Source organism: Scleropages formosus, chromosome 15 (assembly GCF_900964775.1).
Source record: "Scleropages formosus chromosome 15, fSclFor1.1, whole genome shotgun sequence".
Taxonomy (NCBI): domain Eukaryota; kingdom Metazoa; phylum Chordata; class Actinopteri; order Osteoglossiformes; family Osteoglossidae; genus Scleropages; species Scleropages formosus.
In genome coordinates this window covers 3,764,655-3,791,965 of record NC_041820.1, presented here as the reverse complement: position 1 = coordinate 3,791,965, position 27,311 = coordinate 3,764,655, and the positions used below count along the sequence as shown (strand labels likewise).

General features: G+C 46.6%; 1 protein-coding gene across 1 annotated transcript in view; it reads left to right on the top strand.

Moving 5' to 3' along the window:
• Positions 1-511: 511 nt before the first annotated feature.
• The window catches only part of alk (ALK receptor tyrosine kinase), a 241,376-nt gene continuing 214,576 nt past the window's right edge, over positions 512-27,311 (top strand). Inside the window, exon 1 of the mRNA XM_029258577.1 lies at positions 512-1,354. Coding sequence (XP_029114410.1) covers positions 619-1,354 — 736 coding nt within the window. The 5' untranslated portion in view covers positions 512-618. The remainder of the gene's footprint in view (positions 1,355-27,311) is intronic.

Sequence of the window (27,311 nt, the reverse complement as noted above, 5' to 3'; positions counted from 1 at the left end):
CGGGACCCAAGTCGCCGCGGGGTCCGCTCTGCATCGCGCACCGCCGCCGTCAGCATCGTCTCCGAAAGCCCCCGTCATCCCGGCGACTCGCCACTGGCACTGCCTGGATTGTGCGGGCGATGCGCGACGGCGCTCGCGCCCGCTGACAAGCGGACTTGTTGTGTGTTCCGCTGCGGGGGGGTGGGGTGGGGGTTGGGGGGAGCCGCACAGGGGTCCATTGAGAGGAAGGAGTGGGCGAGCATATCAAACAGCATGTGTCAATGAGCGCACCGCTGGGGGCTCGCGGACTGGAAGGGACCGAAGAGAAAAGTGTTGAAAAAAGAAGAAGAAGAAGAAGAAGAAGAACGAGAAGAAAAACAGGGGCTCCGCTTAGGAGGCTCAGCGACGGGGACGCGATCGGCGTCGAGGGGGGGGGGCGTTGTTTGGATAAACGCGCAAAGCGAGGGGAGCGCGCTGGCACCGCCGGGCGCACCGGGGAGACGAGCGCAGCCCGCATGATCGTCGAGCGGGAGCCTGTACCGGACGGTCCGCGCGCGACACAGGCACGAGGACTGGGTGGGTAGACCCTCCTCCGATTTAACACGAAAAAAACGACAGAAAAAAAAGAACGCGCAAAAAATGACCCTCAGCGCGCGGTGCTTGTTCGTCTTATCCGCGGCGCTTCTGCTCGAGCTGCAGTGCGCGGCGCAGAGGGACGCGATCGGGGTGGCTCTGTCTGGCACTGCCACGAGCGCCAGCAGCGCGAGCCTGGACTCCAAGAAGGACTCCAACCAGACCAGCACGTCCCGGCGCAAGAGGAAGAACCTGTCGGTGGACTTCGCCGTCCCCTCCCTGCTGAGGAACTACCTGTCCGAATTCACCAAGCGGCCCCTGCACGGGGACTGCGCGGCTTTCGGCGGCGGGTGCGCGCACACCGTGCGCTCCAGCCTGAGCATGCAGTGCGTCCCCTTGCAGAGGACCGTGTCCAGCTTGCTGGAGACCCGGCTGAGCCCAGTCGACGGCCCCCAGCGCGGAAACGGCTCGGCGGGCGCGCAGCTCCCGTCCCGGACGCGGCGACCGCTCTCCAAGGTGCTGAACCTGGCCCTCACCAAGGACAGCCGGAAGTCCAACCAGGTGGTGGTGGAGATTGGGGAGCAGAACGTGCGGACCGGCTGCGGGGGGCTCTCGGCCGACGGGGACGTTCTGGAGGTGGACCTCACTCCTATTCTGGAATGGTGGTTGGGAGCCGGAGGGGGGCGGCTCAGGGTTCGGCTCATCCCCGAGCGGCGGGCGCAGGTTCCCGGACGGGAGGAGAAGTACTCGGCCGCCATCCGAGCTGCGGACCCGCGCTTCTTCCTCCAGATCGTCTCCCGTGGTGAGAAGCTCATCTTTAACTCTCTTCGGGCTGCTGCTGCTGTATCAGTTTCACTCGTGCTCTAAATTGTTAATGCTGGCTTGGCCAAAGTTTTTCTTCCCCCACTGAAAAAGTAAAAGAAAAACTCCAGAGTGCAAAATGTATGACTGCGATGGCAGTTTAAATCATACAGAGTCTTACTTGCCGCTTGATATTTTGATTGCAGTCGGGATATTTCATGCACGCTTTTGTTTTTCTCCAGTTTTTTTGCGTCGTGCCCTGCGGCGTGTGATAGAACCCATACGCACCTGTTCCTGTAGGGTACGAACCGGTGGGTGGACGGTGGCACCGTGGCCCTGCGTTCACGCTCCAGCTCGCTTAGACCCTGAGAACATATCCGAGACGTGAAGGAGCCGATTAATTATGGGAAGGAATTCAGAAGTGAAAGTGACACGTGGTTGCACGGGTCCGACCGTAAACGTGCTCGCTTCGTGGGTTTCTTGCGCGGCAGCAAAGCAGCAAGACGGCGGCACGGCTGTCGAGCGGCATCTCGGCGTGTGGGAGATACCGATGCTGACTGACACAGGCGGTGTTTTAAAATGCGACGACATGACATGTGCAGCGTGACAGTGCAATGTCACCGTGACACGCAACCCAAAAAGTGTCCTGAGCCTGAAATGTCAATGTTCCTTTGACATTTCACTCTGGGAGTTGATTCAACACCCAGCCCCCACTCTACAGACTCCCAGGACTTTGAGGTACCAGTAGACGGTCTGTTACCACACAAATAACGCTTCCCCTGCAATTTAGCGGCTGTGTACAATGCATAGCAGGGTGGTCTCTTAGCGCAGTCCAACAATCACTTTCACACAACTGCCAATCAATTTTCCTCTTACACCCACTAATAAATAGAGCTGTAAATCAGCTGGCTGGTGTGTAATAGAAGACTTAACTCCAGGGATGCTGATTTATTTGAATAAAGGTGTTTTGTATGAGGGGGCACAAGGGAGAGTAATGGCATATTATTACACTTTCCATCTTCATATAGCGTGGACTGTGATGGGAAGCCACGCAGCTTGTTTACTAGGCATCCTTTTCAGGGGCCTCCTTTGTACGGTCTGGGTGAGCGGGTCTGTCCTGAAGGCCTACCTGGTACCAGCATGTGGGATTTCAGGGGCTTTGATGGAAGGGATGCTGTCCTGCATTTTGATTAAACCCATCTGCCATTGCCTGCCTGTGTTGATTTGGAAGGGTTGCACAATCGGACCAGAACGGTACCAGCAACGGCGCAAACCGACACCGTCATTGGTTGCCTGGCAAAGATCACTGGGGTGGAACTTCGAGCGCCTGCTTATCCAAGTCCTGCATAAGTAGCCGAGGACTTCACCAATGGGAATTTATTACCGGCTTAATAAACCTAATATGCACTTTGAGTTGAATGAAACGTAATTTGTTGATACATAAGTATGAACTTTTAATGTGAATGTGCTGGTAATTGGAGTTATATTGGTATGACTCATCCAGATATGTAATCTGCTGTTTCTCATCAGCGTAATCTTGGCACTGTGTCCTCACCTGGTAATATTAAGGGCCACTTTAAACTGAATTTTGCATTTCAAGCCTTGAGAAAGGGTGCGGTTAAATCGAACATGCGCGGAACTCAATCCCAGAGATACCTCGTACCTCAAATATGAGCCTAAACACAAAAATACACAGTCTAGTATTTGAAAAACAATAACGATCATTTAGCTTGTTATATTTGATAATTATTCAGGCTTTATTAGTGGTTTGCAAAGAGCCAATTAAAAAGTCACGAATTATCATGCACACTTAATTGCATGAGAATCTTTAATCTTTCGAGGAATGCTTAAAATTCCTTGTTCTGCTTTTATTATACTTTAATGATATCCATTTCTAGTCTGCATGCTCTATGGTACTCTGATTTATTTGCTTGCTAGACTTTCTGTGTAGCACTTTCACAGCTTACAGTTTTGCAGCAGCTGAGCGTTCTCTCATCCCAGTTGCTCAGTTTTTATTTATATTTTTGTATTTTTACTCAGGTCTTCATGTTTCGCAATAATCAAGAATCTTTAATTTTAGTTGAGCGTTCACATGGAAGATGATTGTACCCTATGTTTACTTCCCCCCCAGTAGAGCGGCTCCGAGGCACTAAATAGATCTCATTACATGCGTACCAGGACTGTGTCTCGGAGAAAAAAGCCTATTACTGCATGTGAAATGTACTCATCGTCTCCGAGACATCTGCTGCACTTTCTCCTGTGTTTTTCTTCCGCAGAAATTCACTCGCTGTGCACGTTGTGCACATCTTTTTCAACACATATGTCAAATACGACATAAAATAATACAATCTGAGCTTTGCGCCATATAAACCTCAGCTTTATGCAAATTAGTAGATTTTGAAAAATAGAGTAAAACTTACGCAATATTTATTTCTTCCGTATAATAATGTTTATCCTTTATGCACCCACATAATTACCTTTGGTTAATTAACATGCATGAGAATGTACAAATTTGACATAGCAGCATAATATACTACATACAACGGAAGGGCAGGAAAAATTATAGAGAAAACTTCTGTTTTCTTAATTTCAAAATATGGCTCATTACAGCTGAATTTTGCAGTGTGAGAACAGAGAAGCCTCTTTCAACATATGCAGGGAAACTGTCAATCAGGTTCCATTCCATGCAAAATGAAAAGATGCACATAGCTGATCCACTGGAATGAACCGCAGTGGAAATTCAAGATTCAGTAGGTGCCTCCGAGTAATTGCGTTTCCCATCATCCTTGAGTTGTCAATTTTTATGTAAAGATCACACATTTCTGCCATTGTAAGATACGCGCGAGCGAGGAAGAGAGATAATGCAAAATGAATGTTTATTTAAAAGTTTCATTTGTGATTAGACTGTGTGCGCAGAAACGGGTTATTATCCATTTCAGCACTCAAAGCAAAGCACTCCAGCGTCTTCAGATATAATCAGCCATAATCATAATAACACGTAATAATGGAGACTGTGGCAGGTTCAAAGTTCAGCTTGTTGAAAAGCTTTGACTCTATCTTGATTTTCTAATGTCCCGCAATACCTGCGCTAAAACCTCCAAAGAATAGGGAAGGTCAGGAACATAGAGACTTTTCAGTTATGAAGGTCTTCTGAGATCCGTCAGAAATGCATTTATTTTCACGCAGTGAATGTGGGTAAAGTCTACGTGACGTGCAACAGCCTCCTAAATGTGTTTTTTTGCTTGTATACCGAGGATCGCGACTCCAGGCCTTTTGGATTAAATTTAATAAATTATACTTCTTTCATCCAGGCCTCTGTATTGAAGTGTTGAGAATGAGGTGAAGTAGGTAGCGGTAGTAAAGTTCACCATCATTCGCACTCCCGGCGCATGGCTAGATACCATGAGTCACTGGTTAACCCAACACATTGTACTGTTAATAACTTTAATCACATATAAAGCCCAAATTAGCGATTCATATAAAAACCTCCACGAAGGTTGGCAGTGTTAAACATCTTTTCATTTTGCAGTTTTCATCGCGGGAAAAGATCGGCAATTATTTTTTTTGCACGTGAACTTTGCCGCTACCATTAAAGAGTGCAAGTAATGTGGATTACCGCTTTTCAAAATTACCCCAACAACTTAAAAGTACATAATAGAAGATGAATATTAATGAAAAGCAGGAATGCATAATGAGGACTGCTTTCTCTATGCCTGAAAGGTTCTTTTTAGTCTCAGTTTTTTGGACTTTATTGCTGTGCTGCTCAAGTTAAAATAAAGTGCAGCGACACGCACAAGGAGCCTGAACTCCGAACTTCCATGGGCGCTATCGGTGGAAGGAGTAACGCTGTAATGAAGTGCTGACCCATGCCGCTTGGCGCAGGGAAGCGGGATCCTCCATCCGAAAGCGACGTCAGCGGCGGGCCCATACATAAGGCACCCGAGGCTCGCCGGAATCGATGGCCGCTTGACATTTAAAGCTTGTATCAATCTGGCATTAATGGCTAAATCGATGTGCACTGAAATGGACAGAGGGGTTCATTATATGCATATTTCAATAATTGTCGTGACCGAGATGTAAACGATCGCCCCCATCAGGCCGAATCGGCGACTCGTTACGCCCTGAAATGTTAAGATCTATATTTACATTCCCTTGGTTTTGCTTGGTGTTTGATTGTGCAGATTTCCTGTAGTCGGGAAGCAGAGCGCAGATGAAATGTAATGACGCCCCTCGGTTGACTGGAGTTTCATCGATAACCAAGCGCGGTGCCTTAACCACTGACCCAAGGTATGCAGCCAGCCGCCCGGACCGCGGCTGATGATGAAACCTTCTTAATTAACCGAACTAATTGCACCCTCTTCAGTTTCGGGGGCTCGATTAAGAATAACACATTTTTCACTTAAATCTGAAATTCTCGCAGTCGCAGACCCTAATATGTGGCAGAAGACAACGGTTGCGAAGCTGTTGCAGATGCGTCACGCGGCCTGTCCCCAAAATCACTGTGTCAAAAGAGAACACATCTGCAGCAGTGCCAAGAGCCCCAAGTCTTTATGCTCCTCGCTTTCCTTATTCATGGGATGCTGCATCACATGTACTGAGGGGCATTGGAAAATTTTCAACGAGCCGAACTTTGAACCTGCGACAGTCTCTGCCTTATTACGGTGTGTCTTCTTCTCTTGTAATACGTCCGATTCGATTTGAGTGCATTACTTTGAGTGGAGAAATGGATAAAAACGTACAATCCAGTCCCACACTTTCACATGAACTTTAATTTCGCATTTTCTCTCACTTTATTTTCCTCTCTCTCCCTAATTTTGTGTGTGTTCTCCACCGGACATAAGACCGTTGTCTCTGCGTGTGATTGAAATCTTTATATTAACGTAAATAGACACATGTACTGTGCTCCAAGGTTCCGGATGGCTTTTATCCCTTTATGAGGATCAAATAACAAACATTTTGCATAATTCCACAGCTCTAAGTTAAAGACATGACTCATAATAACATGAAAATGGACAACCCAATGATACTATATAGTGCAATTACATTACAGTGTCCAGTGGTGTAGTTCATTACATTTATTTACTTAGCAGATGCTTTTTTCCAAAGCAGCTTCCAGTGAACTCTATGTAGTGTTACCAGCCCACACACCTTCTTCACCACAGTGACTTACACTGGGTCACTCATCCATACCTCAGTGGAACACACACACACACACAATGGGTGAACCTGAACAGAAGGTCTTTTGGACTGTGGGAGGAAACCAGAGCACCCAGAGGAAGCCTACACGCACACACAGGGTGAACATGCAAACTCCCCACAGACTGAGCATGGATTGAACCCACATCCTCCCACGTGCTGTGAGACAGCAGCACTATTTGCTGTGCCGCCCATCATTTCAGGAAATCAAGCTCCAATTTGTCGTTTGTTTTGAACAGAAGTTGGTTCGATTCCCATTTCACCTCCATGTGTTCAGAGTGGCTCCTCTGTTCTCAAATTCTAACATCTATGTGTATTGCTGTTTACATTCATCTGACACTTTTCTCCAAAGTGTCATGGAGTGTTAAGATACTTATGATTATTCCCCCATTTACATAGCTGGGTAACTTTACTGGAGTAGATTAGGGTAAACGCTTTATTCAGGGCTACTAAAGCTGGAGGTGAGACTCAAACCTGCGGCGCTGGGGTCCGAAGGCAACGCTTCTAAACGCTACGCTACCAGCTATCCGGTTCATCTAGAGGGATCCATATGTTATATTATAAATTTTATATCTTTGAAATAAGGAAAACAGGGTAATTTTTCTATGACTCCTACTTTCAACATCACGCTTTACGCCGCTGCTGAAAAATTAGGGCATTTATGCGTGTTAATGCGCCTGAACCGCTGTACCTGGATGCGTGAAGGATTACAGGCGTTGAACACTTTGTGTTTTGCCCTTCGGCGATCGCGCACAGGGAGGGAGCCCGCCTCATCGCCATCTTAGCGGCACTCGAGTCCCTCCGACTCCCTTCTCGCTATCGCTTCACTGGCACACGAGCTGCGACGTGCATTGAGCGTTACTATAAGCGCCGTTCCGCTTGCCTCCCGCCTTCCCTTTGCGTGTGAGTCGGTGCGTTTGCGGCGTGAGGCCTGCGAGTGGCAGCTGCTGTGACAATGTTGACAAAGCTCTGCGGTGAGAGCATCATTAGAATATGCCTTTAGGTTGTACAAGTGCGTAATCGCGGAGCGTTGGGGGACAGATAAATGTGTCACACTCTCTTCGCCCCAAAACGCTTGAGAAATCGGCGTCGGAAGGATGCATAACGTTTGTACGCCGTCCCCCCCCCCCCCTCACCCCGCGTACCCATGCACACTTGTTAACCTGCCTGCATTCAGGGTGCTCGCTACGGAAGAACAATTGGAGATGATCCTGCAACAACCGCTTTGTCAGGGATGTGTTGCGACGCTTCAGCCCGAGGCTTTGCAGAGCCGTCTGCGTTAATTCATCAGCACGCACTTCACCCACCTTGAGAACACACTAATTTCCCCGTCACGGCTCCTGCCGGGATTATACTATAATCTGTTAATCTGTGTGTATTTATGTGTGTGTGCGCTGGGCTTTGCCCTTTCACTTGTTGCTCGTCCCCGCGGCTTTGCCGGGATCCGTTTTTCAGGGTCGACGCCTCGTACGGGAAAGAAGCTTGGATGAGTGGCACCAATTTTTAGAATCAAAGGCAAGGAAGGGATCACAGAAGCAGACAGATGTACTTGTCAGGAGGAGCAGTTGTGTTACGTGTGCATTTTGTGTGTGACGTGTGTCGCCGTGAAGAGAGGCCTACCAAGCGCCACGCGTGGATTGGCTTTCGATTTTCATCCTATGTGACTATTGGCTTTTGTTGGCTCTGTCTACTGTGTTTCATCCTGGACGGGCGTCGTGGATCTGCTGCTGGTGTGGAGTCTGCCTACTGACTGGCTGTTGATGGAAACTCGAGTCACGATTGGACATACGTGTTTCGGTCTACTCGTGGACCGGCTGATGGTATCTCATCCTGCATGTACATTGGCGGGTAAGTGTCACCTGATTGGTTGCTGGTGTGTCATCTTGCATCGGGATTGGCTGTCGGTCTCAGTCTCAGCCTCGAAATGTAGAGGGTGCCAGTCTCATCCCATCAGATGCTCAACAAGTCGAAGTCTCGTCCCGCGTGCCGCGGTGTTGGCCATGAGAATTGAAAGTGTCGGCCTGCCGATGCTTCAGCTCACGGATCACTCCATTACATGTGCTCCCGGATTTGTGATGGTTCGACTGAAGATTTTTGCAGCTTTACATTGGTGAGCTGGTGATAGACATTCAGTAGAAACTGTGCTTTGAATTTTGAATTTAGATTTTTTTCCCGGCTAAGCGATATGCAGTGCGATACTCTCTCACGATGCTGGGCAGCAGCAGCGATCCGCATCTCCCAGTCTGTCGAGCAGAGGTGTGTATTAGGTATATTTAATGCGTGTTCGACTTACGATATTTTCGACTCACGATGGGTTTCGCGGAACGTAACCCCCATCGTAAATCAGGGACCACCTGTATTTTAAAAGAGACCTGAATAATTGAAGAACGTCTAAATCACGCACAGTGTTTGCGTTTTGCCGGGAATAAAGACATCCATCAGCTGTGCTCACTGGTTATCTATTGCAATTAATACTTTCATCACGGAGATGACGTGTGTTACTCAAATCTGAGGAGCTATTGTCTTCTCTTGAGCGAGACGGATCACGCTCCTGGGTGTAGTTATTCCCTCCCAGACATTCGGTGCCGGCATTTCTTTCTCGGCAGCACTTTCTCACGCTGTGTTTGCCAGCTCAGCAAACTGGGGTGTAAGTGGTCAGCTATGTGATGAGCTCTGTACCCCGGGTCAGAGCTGAGCCCTGATCGGTATCCAGCGGATTCTAACCGAGCCAAACTCATTTCACCCGAGTACAGAGCTGGGACGCCTCTGACTGCCAAGGCTGTCCTCGAGCCAAACTAAAGCAGAAGTCGCAAACACCAGCCATCTATCTCTACCACACATCCATTTAGCTTACATGTTTATTTAATTCATGCCCTCGGCTCTAGTGAGGCTGCTGTCCTATTTAAAGGGTGAAGGACAGCTCTCCTGGGTCTAGGCTCTGGAGGAGAGTGAGAGATCCTCAGGCTGTAGAACCTCCTCCAGGCCGCCTGTTTTGCTGAGACCAAGCTGTGACCAGGCCAGTTGATGCTACATTTGTTGATGGGAAGAATGGGAAGGCTTTGTGGTTTTGCCAGTTGCCTGCTTGAATCCAGGGTGACGTGGCTAACTGACACCACCACTGGCCCAGTCAGTTGGAAGCTCGTGAGAAACGGTTCTGGATTTGGTTCCTCCCACTCCAACATTGTTGCCTGACCTTGTGTGTCGTTTTATCGGAGGTTGAAAAGAGGGGGCAAACGGGGAGCTGCAGGCTGAATTGGCTGTCTGACAGGCGATTTATTCAGCTGCTGAACAACGGTGTCGTATAGCTCAGTGGTGCTTTTTTTATACTTATCATTAGTAAAAAAAAAAAAAACGCTGACCCAAAAATGCTGTGGAGATGAATCTACTCGGTATGATCAAATCAAACCAAAGTGGGCACATTTCGGTGAAAACCCGTTTCCCTTCTGGATGACTTTCCCGTTTTAGGGACCTAGCTAATTCTCTTTTGATGTTGCGTTTTGGTTAAAACATGTCAAATCTGAGGTTTGAAAAAACTGTGCAGATGAAGGTGAAAAGTTACAGCTGTGTTGATAAACGAGGTCGGGGTGGAAGGTGAAAGAAGAGGAAAACATGTGTTCAAGAGTGCAAAATTGCGTGCAGCAAACGGGGCACCAGGTGGCGTAGCAGTTAGAGCCGTAACCTTGCAGTTAAAGGACTTCAGTTTGACTCCCAGACCAGCTATACATCCCATAACTGCATGGTGGCACAGTGAGGAGTTCTGCTGTCTCACAGCGCCTGGGTGTTACGAGAGGATGTGGGTTCAAACTCCACTCAGTCTGTGTGGAGTTTGCATGTTCTCCCCGTGTCTGTGAGGGTTTCCTCTGGGTGCTCTGGTTTCCTCCCACAGTCCAGAGACATGCTGTTCAGGTTCCCCCATAGTGTGTGAGTGACAAAGAGTGTGTTCCACCGATGTATGGATGAGTGACCCAGTGTAAGAAGTGTATCTAACAGTATAAGTCACCTTGGTGAAGAAGGTGTGTGGGCTCATAACACTACACAGAGTTCATCGGGAGTCATTTTGGAGAAAAGTCTCTACTAAATGAATGTAACTGAAATATGTACTCTGAACTAATATAGGAAAAATTACCATGCTCTATAAATGGGGAAGTCACTGTAAATAGCTTAGTGTCCAAACCTCACACAGTAAATTCCTCGAAAAAAGATCTCAGATAAGTGAATAAATCAGAACGGAAATCCTCTTCTCAGCGATAGTCCATGTCTGCTAGCAACTTCCTACCATGAGCAACAGAACCTTGAAATACATGGTTTGAGGGGGTTGGAGATCTTCTGCAGCATGCATGAAGAACCTGTCACTTTTAAGACAGGTGGGCGTTTCACAACCAACCGGCACTGTGAAGAAACGGGACGCTGCGAGCAGAGCGAAGCGTGCCGGGGGTTTCGTCGCTGGACTCGAGCTGGTGGGCAGCCAGGTGACGTAACAGTCCAACGCACTCCTTGGCAGCAGTCCCTACTAAAACACAGCAATGAGCTTCATGCTGAACTGCCGGTTTGCCGGAGTTGCAGAACCCCGAGAGCAGCAATGTCCTAGTTGGTGGAGCTGGAACAGCAACCTTCGTTTCCAGGGTACAGAGGGACAGAATTAGACGAGCTAATGAGGATTACGATAAGGTAAAATGTGTAACCAGTGATTTCCATCAAGTTATAGATAATTACTTTTTAATTAGATAGCTCTTGAGGTTCCATTTAGATTCACAGTCTTGGAATTAAAAACAACACAGATAAGCATATCTGAGTGGCGCAAGATGAATTTCATACGAATGCAACTCGCGGTACCCAAGGCTATCGGCGTGCCTTTCGCTGTGGACCTCAGAGAGTTATCGGATCGGCGGCAGTGCGATACGTCAAGGAGGAAATTTGTTTGGGGCTTTTCTTGTAAACATGGCAGTCCATCACAGGGGCATGATGAAGGATGGCTATGGGTGAGGGTAGGGGGTACAGCGGTAATGATCCTGAAACTTCGGGCACTGTTGCTTCTGAGTCTATACATCTCCACTTCACTGCATCTCTAAGTTGCCCTCAATGCGGTCAGTCTTGTCAGCGTGCTCCATTTGATCCGTCACCCATAAGTGGCAGGAAAGTGATCATGTTGTTGGGTATTCTTGGGGTAATGGTGGTGGTGATGGTGGATCTGCTCTGCAACTCCATGTCAGGGGACCCAAAAGAGCAACAGGCTCAAGGACGAAAACACAGATGTGTGTTGGGGCGGCAGATCCCCCATGCCATTTGTCTCTCCCCCCCCGCCGCCCCTCGCAGGCCCCGTATTGAACCTCGTTCAATCAGGCCTGTGATGAATGCGCAGCTCGCTGGAGAAGCAATAAAAAGAACAACAACCAATAGAGGGAGAAGTGAAATTAATGGTCAGTGCAGGGCTTCAGGCTAGCTCTGGCTCTTATTCTGATTAAACAGTGGCTATCGGAGTGGAGAGCCCATTAGAGATTGATCTCCTGGAGTTTATTTCCCCCTGCTAAGGAGTCCGAGCAGCGCGCCACACGCTGGGACCAGCGGCTCGCCGTTGTTTAGCGGCAGCCAGGCTGACAGACAGACTTCGGTGCCCTGGTGCGGTAGGAAGCTGCCCCAAAAACTGAACTCTGCAAGCCACTTGCTCGCTTCTGGGACTGACGATAGGCAAGGGGTGCGAACAATGAAATGAGAGTCAATAAAAAAAAGCAGAATGATCAAGATAAAAGGTTTATCTGAGGAATATGGAAAATGGCTGCTTTAGAAAAAAAGAAGGGGAAAAAAAGAGTACAGCTTTGTCTGGAAGACAGCGACTTGATTTTATTGATGATTTCAGGGATAACAGATGCTCGAGAAGAGAGGTTAGGTGTGGGCACTCTGGGGACACATGCGTGAAGATGAGCTGTAGGACCGGTGACTTTTCCATAACAGAGAAACAGCAGGCCTCTGCAGTCCCCATGGACAACACTGGCTCCCACTTTGCTGGAATAATAATGAGCAGCTGAGATCATGTGACTCGACTGCTTTTTCCAGTTGAGCGCTTCAATCAAGTGCTGCATTATTTATCCAGGACAACTGACAAAGCTTGCCTTTCACTCATTTACGCAGCTCTGTATCGCTGGAGCTACGATCAGATACTTTTTCTCGAGGGCGTTGGAGATAATGGGCCACCCAGAAGTGCCACAAGTCTCGGACCCCTCCTCTTTTGCACTCACCTGAGCGGTAGCGTGTTGTACAGAGTATTTTTGCTTCTCAGTATCGTTTACCTTGACTGTCGTGACACCTGGGAGTAGTTTTATACCTCCAGCTCTTGTAAAAGTGTGCTGGGATCACTTGAACGGTTCGATTCTCATTGAGAAAGCCTATGCGGCTCTGATGGAGAAACACAGGAAGCAATAAAGCTGTTGGCCACCAGCACTGAGAAGGTCACTGACAATAGTGAAAAGAAGGTCACTGAAGAGGTCACCGAGAATATATTTTACGCCATGTCTCCACTAAACCTCCAACTTTGTTGCGCTCTGCCATTTTTCCCTCTTTCCCTGGTTCAGTGTGTGGAAAGTCCCAGCAGCCTTCACTTATTTGGTGAACATCTTGCCCAGTCACCCACAGCCAACCGGAGAGGCTTCAAGGAGCTGGTGCCATAGTGCAATGCATTAGAGACCATCTGTGGTGAGGTTTGCTCATTGATCCAGGGGTGAGTTTTAGAAGACAGGCCTGTCTGAATGCATTTACTCTACTGAAGGGACTTGAAAGGGATCAGTGTCCGCACCTGAGGCTCAGGCTTCTGGGAGGTTGCTTTGACAGAAACATGATTCACTGCATTGGCTGCGTCTGCCCGGACAAAACACACACGTGCTCTCATGCCTGCAGGCTCTTGTCTGGTGAGACAGGTGACTTCTAACCACCTCCAGAAGGTGTTAACCCTGAGGCAGAATTGGTTCTGGCTGGTTTGGAGAAGCAGCGAAGTGGATAGGGTTCCATGGGGGATGCAGAGGGAACCCCACGGCACTATGTAGGAGGGTGAAGTGATGCACGGTGTGGAGTCAGCTGGCCTCAGAGACCCAACTTTCACTGAAGTCCTTTCAAGGGTACCTCTGCACCTGAGCCTTCCTTTGAGCCCGTACCATGGCAGATCTTCTGCAGAGGATGTGCTGGATAACAGTATGATCGATCCAGGCTACATGGCTCGGATCCTCCAAAGCAAACACTTTGAGACGGGTCGGTGGAGGGAGAGTGGAGCTGTAAAGTAATTAACTAATCAAAGTGGGATTTGACTTCAGCGCATTTGCTGCTGCGTTCAGTATGTTCAGACCAACGCGCACAAGCAAAAGACAGGAACGTAAAAGTTGAAAATCGGCGTCTCTAAGACAGAGTATGAGAGCAGCATGCGCAGGCAGCGCCTCCGGCAGTTTCCTTGGATCATTTACCCGTGGTTTGATGAGAAATTTTTAACGGGAGGCCTTCCGAGTTGGTTCTTTCGGATTCAAGTTACAGCTCGACCACAGCTGAAGGTCTTTGGCGGAAATGGCCTCCTGCAGCGCTCTGCCTCTTGGTAAGGACTTGCAGGAGAACAATATTTTCCCCCCCAGGTTAACTAAGGTGGGAGGTGGGTAGGATGCTTGACTAATACCTCCTTGATAAACAAAGACTGCAGAGTAACACGGAACCCATTACCGACCCATTTCCGATTAGGAAAAGGGAAACGAAGAGTGATGCCGTTTGGACTTGCTCGCGTCAACGGCCTAGTTGAGCGATCACATGCAAACGGCAAGCATGAAATCTACAGTCAAAACTGAAAGACCAGTGTTAGCAAGGAGAGAGATTGATGCCTGATTATATAAGAGTTTAATCCGCTGAAGACTTTGTGAATGTGCATATTAAATTAGCCCCACAACAGAGAGCCAATGCAATGCCACCCCCTTCTCTTATGTGAGCCTTCATCTGTATGCGCTACGAATATTCCGCCTTTTTTTTTTTTTTAAAAAGTGTTCACTGCTCATTTAGCCTGGATACCGCTCTGTAATGGGAGTAGCATTAGTTTCCCGGGGAGATTAGGTGACGTACACGGCGGAACACGGTCTAAGGAACACACCGTCTCCTCCTTGACTGGAGGCTCTGCATATTATATTCATAGCTGGCTCTTTACATTTGCTGGGGTACGCCTTACAGAGGAAAGTAATATCCATGTGCCAGATCGTATAAATAATTCCTACACTTGTAGCTGATTTCGCTTAAATGGCATGCTGCTCTTTTTTTTTCCAGATGGGCTTTAAATTCATTTTCGGATCCGGAAAGTATAAAATGCAGACTAGGGCAATGTGGAGGGCTGAAGGGTTTTATGTAGAAAAGGTAGGTGTCTACAAGATTTGTAATGCTGAACTCTTGAGATGTGATCACACGGAGCAGGTGGGCCTGATTTTAAAAAAGAGCTGCTGTTAAATGAACCGTTAATATTACATTAAAAGGCTGATTTACTAAAGGTTTCAGAACATGTAAAGGAGCGAATGCACACAAAAAAGTGCTTTCAACCAGCTGATTTGAATGAGTTGTGGATTTTTGTATAAGCCTATGAATCTCTATTGCCAGAAACGGGATGGAGGGGATTATAAAAGTAATACTGGAATGATGCAAATACATTGCAAATTTTTTGCACAAAAATCTATTGACCATAAGTCCAAAATCCAAAAAAATTTGTAAATTGCAAGTAAACACATGGGGTGAAAACATCAATGCTAATTGTAGTGGCTATTGTTACTGGAGTCACAACTGTAATTACATAGATAGATAGATAGATAGATAGATAGATAATAACTTTATTAATCCTGAAGGAAATTGCATGAGGCAGCATACATACAAGAGCACAGTGACAGAAGACACTGGAACAACACTGGAATAAGTAGGTATCACATTTGGTATATCACATTTATTACCCAAGGCTGCAAATAAAATAATGTGCATATAATAAAAATAGTATGCATATAATAAAAAAAAAATACTAGTGAAAACTCAGTAGTACAATTAGAGGTCAGTAGTACCCCGACAACGAGAGGACTCATTATAGAGCCTAATGGCTGTTGGCAGGAATGACCTCAGGTAGTGCAATTGGACCAGTCTAGGATAATAAGAATTACATTAAAAGCCTGATTTAGCAAAGGTTCCTGTATGTGTAAAGGAGTTAATGCATGAAAAACAGTACTTTTAAATGGGCGATCACCGTGAGTTGTGCATTTTTGTGCCAACATTTTTTGTGGACCTGGCTGGTTTAAACGTGGGGTGGAAGAGAGTAATGAAAGTGCAGCAGCTGGCATAGAAAGGTTTATTTTTTCCATGCTACATGTACAGTATATGTATGAGGCCTGCAGTCTTTTGCATGAGTTAGAAACGCACACTGAAGGAAACCACACTGTCGCTGCAAGGCCGAAGCACCATACCACAGAGCATTTCCGGCCTCCTGGTCATTTGGGCAAACGGCCCTCCGTGCATTTACTCAAGTGATGGCCGCGCATCTGAATGAAATATCACAGAGAACAGACTGGTGCATTGATTTTTCCAGCGGACAGAGTGCATGGCTGATATTACGCATGGCTTTTGCTCTGGTCCGCAGTCTCTCCTGCAAGTCCTTGGTCAGTTCACTGTACCCACGTTCGGCTGAGACCTCACCTCGAACACAGAGCGTGTGTGCAAGAACCAAAAAACTACACACATTCACCGAATGTGATTCTGCAGGACTCATCATAAACGGGCTTGCAAAGTGCCAAGGGTTAGCGAATGATTCATTCATCTTCAGCAATAACGGGATAAGAATAAACATGCACCTCAAATGGTTCACTTTCTCTTACATTTTTTTAATAGGTGAATGACCTGTGCCGTACATTGATATTCAGCTCAGAATCATTGCATTTATGTATAGAGCCTCTCGAACAGCTCCCCTTGGAGGACTTAAAATAACTGCAGAGGGATATGAAATGAGTAGCAAGAGTACCAGCGAAAATTATACAAGTGTGTGGAAAAAATCCGCTAGGTGATGGAGGAGAGGAAATAAAACTCCTAAGGCTGATAGAGGAAGGTAAAAAAATCCTTTGGAGGGCCAGGACCATCTGGCTGCAAATCTTTGCACAAACATGGAAAATAGTAAAATATTTGCTACTGTGTGGGTGGTTTCTTGAGTGGTCATCTGGTTCCCTGGACGTTCCTTATTTGGTCAGCGGTGATCGTCACTGGGCCAGGTAATAGAAATGATGTCAAGCTGGCAAAGTTCACCTCCTGGGGAATTCAGTGGCGGGGGAGCCAGATATAAATACATGTTTACTACACATTATGACAGTTACAGTTTGGGTAATAAACACCCTGGTAGCCTGGACTTCAGCACCAACAGTTTTCTCCAGGGTATGCAGAAGGAAAGATAATGTCCCCTGTGTTTAGATCTGAGTACATTAACTCAAGGGACAGCCCTTTCCTTAGTTTTAGATTATTGCGCTCTTCATGCACCCTCTAATTTATGTCTTTATGACCAGCATTTTACTTATTTGTTCCAGGAATTAAAATAAAACCTGAGCCCTGTGTGTTCTGATGTGCATGTTATAATGACTTCTGTAAAATAAGCAGAAGCTAAAATGTTCATAATAAGCCTTGTACTTTCACAGGTCTACCTGGATGGTGGTGAGCACTATGTTCTATTAATGGTATCAGAGGCATCACTTCATTATCAGTCGTTTTATGTGGTTATGCTGTCTGGTTCTTGTTCCAGTACTGAATTTGTTGTAAGATAATGTGGGTACTAATTTTTTTTAAGGTAAGTAAGAAACTGCCATATTTTAGCAATGTTCTGATACAGAATTCAGAAGCAGAAGAAAGGATGGAGGCATATCGCATATACATTTTTATCTCAAGAAAACAGCTTACTAGGACAACTGCAGTGTCATTTCGGTATATCAATAAATAGATGTGCAATCAGCATCCAAATGAAAATTATGATCATTACTGTGAACCCACCTATTGGTAGCACTATTACAGTTAATTCATTCAGCTGATGCTTTTCTCCAAAGTGTTTTAAAATTATTTACCTGTTCATACACCTGGGTAATTTTTTTACTGGAACAGTTCATGGTCAGTAATTTTATCAAGTATGCTACAGTGGGAGGTGGGATTCTAACCTGGTGCCTTCAAGTGCCGCAGCCACTATGCTACCCGTAATATAACATATACACATATAGAGAACAATATTGGACCCAGTACTGAGCCCTGTGGAACAACCAATATAACCAAAGATATAGTAGTAAATGTTTTCTTTTGCTCATTTTCATTAAGGGTACAGCGCAAACACACTACACATGTTTTAATCTCTGCTAAAGGGCTCACATTTACAAAATGAATGCAGAAGAGCAGACACTTGGCATCCTCAAAAAATCCTTTTCAATATATCGATCGCAGAGCTCTTCCTTACAGACATAACGAGTCCTCAAGGACCGCCGTTGTTTGCAACATTTTTTTAAAACATTGCTAACTGTCACAGGTGCAAGATGACGAGTGCAAGATTGAGGGGGAGGCGGGACCCCGTGAAGAGCCAAATGCAGAAATTGTCACTGAAGATGTTACTTCTCAAGTGCAGCGGTGCACGACCCTTGTTTATGTTGTTAGGACAAATACATTTTTTAACACCTAGCTCAGAAGAGCTCAACAGAGAGCACAATATATTTCTTCTTTTTTCTTCTCAGCTGTATCACTTGCTGATGGCTTTCTTTCTGGAAGACTGAGTTTGGAGCCCTTTTTCTGTTCAGCACTGCACAGGACTGCTGGTGGATCTGCTTGGGCTCTTTCAATACTTTGACTTATTCAGTCCATGACACCCACTAATGCCTCTCTGTAGGGCTGCTGGCATCGAACCAGGAGACTAATGCCCACAGCCAGACCAGACACCACACCCACCAGCTGCTCTAAGTGCCCAGTAATCACATGGTAGTCACACCTCATTCCTTGCATGGATGAGAACAGAGTCCACATTTCACCAGCAAGGTGAAGCAGCGAGACCCGGAGGGCAGGTGTGCGAGTTTGTGTCTTGTTGACCAGCTGCTGATCAATACCAGCAGCAGGTCTGGATTTTAGTGCTCGCAGGCCCTGAGCGCTTCCACACTGAAATGTGTGAAAAGGGGGTAATCGCCAGTTGAATTACACTAATTGAAGCGATGCACCTTAAACTGTCGTGATACTAAATCCTGTGATTGATGAAGAAGCTGAAGAACGAGAATCTCTCAGGAAATACCTAGAAATTTTGGAATTATTCTTTGGAAATTTACTTTTGCAGTTTAAGTTGCATTAAGTTTCTCTTTTTCTTTATTTTCATTTCATCTTGTTTTTACACTTTTTCCCTCCTTCAGAAGCCCTACAAATTTAAAGGCCCTAGGCACGGTGCCTACAGTGCCTAATGGGAAATCGGGAACCGATCCACAGTTGGAACAATATGTGGACCAAAAACTCCTGGAGCTTCCAGATGCATCGGTGAGGCACCTAACGCCTGACGCAGTGTGGCGAGGGGCTGGAGGCTCAGGACATCTGGAGACAGAGGTGCTTTCAGAAATGCACCACAGCACACGCTGAAAAAATAACACCAAGTAAACATTTGGAGGACAGTTCACGTACAGCATTTATACGTAATGCATCTTTTATAATGGGAAATTTGGTGGACAGTGAAAACCTGGCAGGGTTTGGCCAGTTGACTGTGATGGACAACTCCCACTGCCTACCCCTGCATTGCCTCATAGGACTAATGATGACCAGCTGCCTCCACTTGAAGGAACAATCAGTCAGTACATTGAAAGCAGCTGGTCTGAGGAACTACTGGACTGCTTAGGGGAGGTCAGCAGGGAGGAGAATAGCTCCTAGAGATGGCTCTAGGTTGGTGATTCATGGACCATTCTCTGGTGCTTTATTTGGATGACTTTTGAGTCTGATTAGTTATTGTTGGCAAAGAGTGCTGAAGGGGCAATTTTCCCCCGTTCCGGTTTTTGCTTTTGGTTTGAATAAATTTTTAGTTTTTTTTTTTTGGAAAGCCTGCTGTCCTGTATCTGTTTGGCCGGAAAGTAAATGGAAAAAAGTGTTTCATGAAAATTCTTCTCTCTCTTTTATTAAAGGGATGTTAAAATGATGTCTATTTGGGATGTTTTTCTGAAAATATTAAAAATGGAAACTTCTGGAAAACTTAAATTTGTACAGACTCAAACTTGGACTCAAACAGGAAGTCCTAATTATCTGAAGCCATGCCTTCTTGCGTTTTGACTACCGAAAGGATATTGATGCCATTGATTCCAACAACCTGATCCTCAAAGCTGCCAGAGGCATCTCCTCAACTAGGTCACTTTTTCTTTCCCTTCCTTAAAATCTTCCCGACTGAATTCACCTTACTGCGTATATATCTTTCAAATGTTTAGTCACTGTAACTCAAAAGCTTTCTAGTGCACTGCCTCCATCAGAGCCTTGGGTTCTTGAAAGCGGAATTTCATTTCCCTCTGCCCGGATTCTCTCCATCGGCCTGTTTGCATCAAATTGCCGTGAAGGTTCCAAATACTGTCTGCGAACACGTCATTTAATAGTTGTCATTTACCACGGTTACCGTGCGTGTTATCACTCATTGCGTCATCCTTAGTAGGTCACCCACAACTCAAACCCAGTTTGCATGAACATTATAGCCTCATATTTTTCTGCTCATGTAAATTAGAGGCTATTATTGATGCTTTGGGTGAATATGGTCTGAAGAGGGCTGCAGTTTTTTAGCTGTGTGAAAGCAGCAATGCGGCAGAGATAGGGTTGCCCCGAGCGTGGCTGCCAGAACTGCTTCCTGCCCATCCCCCCAGGGGATCGCCATGCATTCCAGGAGCCGAGGGAATGAGTTCCAGAAACCCCCCCCCCCCACCCCCCACCCCTAGCTGGCTGTTCCTTGGAGCCAATTTCCTCCAAGCAAGGGAGCACCCAGGGATAGCGGCTCTGGAATGCCCGGGGGACTGAATCGCAGGCTCCGCATCTTCGGGATGCCAAATTCTGAAAGTGTCAGAGCCAGTGTAAAGTAGGCAGGAGGAAAAGTGTTTTTACTTTCCAGGAGGTGTCCACTGGCACAATTTAGCTCGAGTAGAAACCCATGGAGAAAGAGGGGCGAGGCAAGGGGGCGAGGGGCGGTGGAGCTGGGGGGGGTGTGTGTAAATGAGATGGCCTAGATGTTATTTTGAGAAGCTGGACCATGATCAGTCGCTTTGCGCTTTTGTGACAGTGTGGGACAAGCGTGGTTCGCTTTGGAAAGTAGACACGAGTTATCCGGCTGACCCAAATTTGAGCGAAAACAGGAAAAATAAACGGACGCCATTCCCGTTAGGCCCACATTAGAAAACTTTCCACCGATTTCCTTTTATGCTCTAATAAGGACCTGACGAACGTCCTTAAAGTGCTTCTGGCGTGCATGCGGCTCCCCTTAATGTCGGGCCGCAGCTATGCCAGAGATGCTGCTTTTCGACGCCGGGTACTTAATTTCCACAAAGACATGCAGGCTGAAGCCCAGAGAAATAAAGATTTAACATATCCAATTTGCTTGAAGCATGATACACAGCGAGCAGTGTATGGGCTGGAAGAAAATCCAAACAGGCCCTACGGGAACGTAGCATAGTTTTGGAGAGCAACTTGTGGAGAAAGTGAAAATGTCTGGCAGCGGCAGATCTGCACTCGATATTAAAGCAAAAAAACTGCTGCCCATCTCCAGATAGCAAATCACAGATCCAGGTCTCGTTCTTTTTTTTCCTCCTCCTTCTCTCTCACTTTTGACTAATGGTGGAACCGTATCTCTGCAAGCTGGAAAACCATCAACCAGTGCGCCGTCTGAACCGCAGAGTTAAAAGGTGGAAACGTGAGTTTTTTTGTCTCTTCTCCCGCAAGCTGTTTCAGCTCTTTGAAAACTGTGTTCATTGTAAATCACTGTAATTTGCATTATTTAATTAGCATTTCCAAATGAACATAGTCAGATGTTACTGTATTAGCAAGGATGTAAAGCTGGGCAACTGTAACCCAAAGTCGTTGAATTCATAGTTCACTCTGCATCTTTCTTTTGTGCGGCTTTGATAAATAATACATGACTGTACAATTTAGGCAGAATGAGGACTTGAAAAAAATCGTGTTAGGAATGCAGATAATTTTTGATAGGAGGATTTCTCCACTGGCTTCTTTCTGCTGCCTATATAAAGTAAGAATCTCAAGTTATGACCAACAAGATGGTCAGAGGATCTGCACCCTGACACCAAAAGGACCGCTTCACTCTCTACACCAGTATGAGCCTCCACCTCTGGCCATTTTGTGATCCCACTCACAAGAGGTTCATAATCAGAAACCTGACGGTTCTCAGTTTCGACTCTGATGTGAAGGAATGAGCACCCTTTGTCCCTCAGAGCTGCTGAATCCTTTCTAGAATTTAAGAAGTGTCTCAACTGGTCTCTTTCGGAGCCACTTCTCTCCTGATCTCCTGGCAGCTGCATAAATGAGCCCAACACCACCTGCTACGATTGTCTATGTATTTGCTACTTGAATGTCACCTCTCCACACAGCTATGTGAGGGTTGTGAACCAGCAACATGGTGGTGTTAGACAGACAGGCTGTGCTTTGATATCCTTTATCTGTGTCTACAGCTCTTCGTCTGCTGTTGATGGACTTCTGCTTACTCTGTCCTGTATGTTGGCTTAGAGAAAAACGTCTCATCAACGAATCACTGTAAATGTGATGTAAATCGTGAGCAAGAGGTAAATGATGATGAAGGTGAACAGGATGATATTGACCTTTACAGCAACAGGGGTCGTTGGCTCTGCTTGACTTGCCATTGGAAGTGACATAGGCCAGGCGATCTCAGCAAGGTTGAAATCGAGGGTCAGACTGTAAATGCCGACAGACACGATTAAGGAGCACGGTGACAGCAACATGGGTTGGGGGAGGTGTTGGAGAAGCAGGAACCGGTAATCTGACAGTTCCCCCCAGGGGGCAGGAGGCGGATGCTGCCGTCTGGTCTAATTGCAGGTGAGGGGCTGATTGACGTTGCTCGACAGGGGTTTCCGCACTGCAGCTACATCAGACAGCCCCTCTGCCACCTCCGCCTGCTTCCCCGGAGACAGCGATGTCACGATGGAGGAGATTCAAACCTGCTGAGCTCCGGCATCAACCGAGAGCCAGCAGGCAAGCTTCTGTGTCCTGGATCCGCAATTAATTCGCCGGACGACACGCTTGAGCGATGCGGTTTCGTGCAGACGCAGCACAGACACTGAGACGGCGCGCCACCGACACCAGGAGGGGTCCGCTAATCTTTCGACCACTTGAGAAGTTCATGAGCCAAACAAATCAATCTGCATGTATCTGAAGGAGTCATTATTTATGTATTAATTCTCTCCACCGCTCCTTCGCGTTCGTCTTCGGTGCCGTTTGCGTAGCACGACTGCGTGGGGTCCTGGCGCGAGCCGCAAGACGGAGCCGGTGCCGTCACGAGGAAGTCGAGTGCTGCTTCTTTCGGATGCCACGATGAGGCCTTGCTCCAACACCCACGTCCTACCCGAGCGGTGTCACTGCGAGGTTTACTGCACTTCAGCCTCTTTGTTTTACTTTGCGCAGACAGAAGGGGTCAAAAAGCCTGCTTTGTAAATGAGATTTTAAATTGAAGTAGGACTTTATAAATGGAAGTTTTGTTTTATTTATTTATTTATTTTTTTTTTAAAAATAAATCCCTATTTCTTTATAATTCCAAAGTAAAATGTTTGCCCCGAGTTCAGTATCGAGTCAAATCGTTACACGAAAACAGATGGTTTTTGTACCAGGCACTACTTGCAATTAAAATTTGATAAAATTAAATTACATGTAATTTTACACAATAGACACAGGGAGCATTATAATGAATGATTTCTAATCCATCTGCAGTAAATGGATGTAGATATATGAAAAAGTTCACATCCTTCTAAGAGCGTACACTGAGCTCCACATGGTCAGTAGACCTGCGTTAATCGGAGCTCTTTGATGGGTTTTTCAGCGCTATGGCCCGTGCGTATGAGACTTATTACCGAATCTCATTACATTTGCGGGACTCAAAGGAAAGGCGTTGAACTGGGTGGTCCAGCGGTTTGGGCTCCTGTACTCGAAGCAGGGAATGTGAGTGCAAATTCACTGCTCTGCTGTAAAGTTAATATCATCATGGCTGTATTACTGCTCGGTTCTGTGCGCTAATTAACTATGCCGGTGCATAAAACACGGGTCTGATCAGTTGTCCCATGTGGGAGCGGAGTTTTCCCATTTCCATCGCAGATCCTGTTTTGTGATCCTGTTTCTTTTTTTTTTTTTCGAGGAGATTTAACAACTTTACGCTGCCGTAATTCAGCGAGCTGGCGTAGCGCGGTGCAAAAACAAAGCCGTAAAAACAGGCCGTAAATACAACGTTCCTTATTCTCTGCCAGTTATGAGTGCCATCAAAAAATCCTGGGGCTTTGGGTGTGTGATGTAGTATGAGATCCCAGCAGTGGATGTGTGGGCAGCGGAGTGCTGGAGGGTCCTGTGGGAAACTGCGAGGCCTGGCTTCTCCTTCTGGATCCCACTCAATCCACTTTCATGAAAAGTAACACACAGAAACTGTGACAAATGTGACAAATTTAGCATTTAGTCACTTAGCAGCAATCATGCCCATCTGGAATCTCTAGAACTGGATGATACACATTTTAAATGAATGCGATATTGACAAAAAATAATTACCCTGAAGGAATGACCTTCACTTCATTGGGAAATCTGGCCTTGAAGCCTCAGGCATATCAGACAGACTTTAGTAACGTGGTGGAAGGTGTTATTGGAGATCAACACAGTTGGGTTGCATAGCGACTACAGTAGCAGACTTCAGTGGTACCTTTGATAAAGGTATTTACCTTGAACTAATACAGAAAAAATTGCCCAGCTCTATAAATGGGTAAATCACTGTAAGTAGCTTAGGGTACAAACCAAAGACTCTAAGCTGCCTTGAACAAAGGTGTCAGATAAGCAAATAAATAAAGAATTATCAAAAGACAGCAAAGTTACTATGTGAAGTCTTTGGGGACTCACCTCACATGCTAACCTTTGGATTATGCCGCCATCCTCGACTACAGTGAAAAACTTTTAGTGTAAATCTCATTACGACATCCCATTTTCCTCTCACCGTGACCTCGGACTTATCAATTGACACTTCATTATTTTTTATTATAAGTGCGCGCATACACACTTTGCTGCAAATTGGAATGTCATGAATCTGTTGGTGAGGTCACCCCTGGGACAACGAAGACCGTTCTGCACGGCTAAGGTCGTCGGTCCGCTCGCACCCGCAGAATATCGAATAGCTTCACGTAGGGTCGAGCTGCGTTCGAGGCGCCGGGCGCGGTGTAATGATTACTGTGTGAGGCCACAGCGTGGCAAAATGGGGTCTGGTTCGCAGGTGCCGGATGTTTCCCAGGATGCTCTCCCGATTAGTCGAGCAAAAAACACTGAGTCAAAGGGAAGCGGCTTTGAAGAGGCAAAGTCAGAAAATAACCCTCATAATATTGATTCCTGACAGAATGACCCGTATAATCACTGGGAACATCCCTGCTGGGCCCTCGAGATGAGCTCCCCGGTGACAGATCCCATTAAGATTGCTGCTAAACACTGCAAGTAAGATGCCGCGCTCCTTCAAAGCCATGCCCCCGCCCCCCTACCCCACCAACATCCCATCTTCCCAACCTCCTGCCCGAGCTCTTTGCCACCTCTCCACCAGTCTGGCGACAGCAGGGCCGTGAGCCCTTAGCCCTGGGCGGACTAGCAGTGCTGTTTTGTTCCTCTCACTCCTTTAAGACCCCTCTGAGCTCCAGTAAAGCTCCCCACCCCCCAGCGGCCCCCCCCATTCATAGACTACCACGACTGGCCCTGATTAAAACGGCACAAAGCGGACAATTGGAGAGCATGGTGCCTTCAGGGCATTTTGAAAAAGTTATAAAAACGGAGGAGGAAAAAATAAGTTTCAGTGACGTTGAAGGCGCTGGAGGGAGGCATCATTTATTTAAACATGTAGGGGGCAGCAGGTGGCTGTCAGCTTTGCACCCGAAGGACGCAGATTCGATTCCCATGTTCAGCAGTAGTACCCTCGAGCAAAGTCCTTACCCTAAATTGCTCCAGTTAAAATTGCCCTGCTGTTTAAATGGGTAAATCATCATAAGTAACTTAAGCCTGTATGTCACTTTGCAGAAAAGTGAGGATGAATGAATGAATGTGAATGTAAATGTAGTTCCCCACCCAGAGGAGGCGCTGCCCAGGCAGGAAACTGATCCGCATTCCCACCCTGAGCTGGACATCAAAGTGGATCTTCACAGAAGCGCTCAGGGGATCCGTGTATTGATGGGGAGTTAGAGGGGTCAGCGCTCCGGACAGGCGGAGGACAGTCTTACCCGTGAGGGTGGATATAATGACAATGACATTGTAGAGGTCAAATGGCACCATTTGATTCGAGGAAGAACAGGAAGAATGTTGACCGCTTTTCATCTTTTGGGATAAACCAAGGGACGCCGTGGTTTGATACGCATCGGTCGGGTGCTTTATAGTACCACGGTGGAGCTGAGTGTAGTGAACGTTCAGTAAAAAGGACAGAAAACAGCAAGTGCAGTGCAAAGGTCAACCAGAGATGGAGACTAAGAAAAAATAAAACAGGAAGGCTTTCAAATTTCTTGCTTTCTGACGATGGATGTCTGACTCGAATTCAACAGTTACATCACATTTGAGGCTAAAGGTTATTTTTATTATGAAAATGTCTGCAGAAAATGGATGTTAATGGATTTTGCTCTCTGAAATAATATAATTCATGTCAAAAATGCACGAATCTGTGGCACCTCTGAATATGCATCTTGTTATTGTGTTATACACCCTTGTTCACATCCTTGGCTGACACCGAATGTTGATTTCATTTGAGTTACAGCATCACAGTAAACAAAAAATGGAAAAAAAGACAGAACTGAGAAAACATTGAAATCCTGAAGTGAATGGAAAGAATATGAAAGGCTTTCAAGGAAGGGCTGTGTTGTAGACCTTGTCAGAGAAACAAACCCAACAGGTTTATGCGTAATGTGTGTATCTGGAGGATCTGATAGAAAATCTGTGGGATTGCCTGCTGCTGGACCTACGGTTGAAAGACCTGTTGCACGATCTCCTGGGGGACCTGCTTGATGACTGGGTCCTCCTGGCTGATCTATCTATGGTCTGGAGATTTCAGCGTAAGCAAAGCAGAGGCATGTAGAGGTCCTCTTTAAGAGGAGCTGATCGTCATCACTTTGTCAACATTGCGGACCTTTTGGAGGTCTGGCCGCATCCCCTGTTAGTGGGACTGTCGAGGGACCTGTTGCATAATCTGCTGCTGGACCTGTTTGATGATTTGCCCTCCTGGTTTTTCTGTCTGTGGTTCCCTAAGGAGCCGAGCAGGCCATTTGATTCTCGGCGGATCTGAACCTTAGCAAAGTAGATGCCTGTAGAGCTGCTCTTCAAGAAGATCTGAACTTTGTCACATTGCCAACATTGCAGAAATCCAAGTTAATGAACCTCACCATTCGTATCCAGACCACACTCCATACCCTTTGTTGAATCGGTTTCCCCCCTGTTTCCTGTACGTCAACATGGTAACCTACCTCTACCTTGGACTTTCTAAGGACACCCATCTTATTCCCCCACCCTCGGACTGTCTATATCGAGAGCGTTGGCAT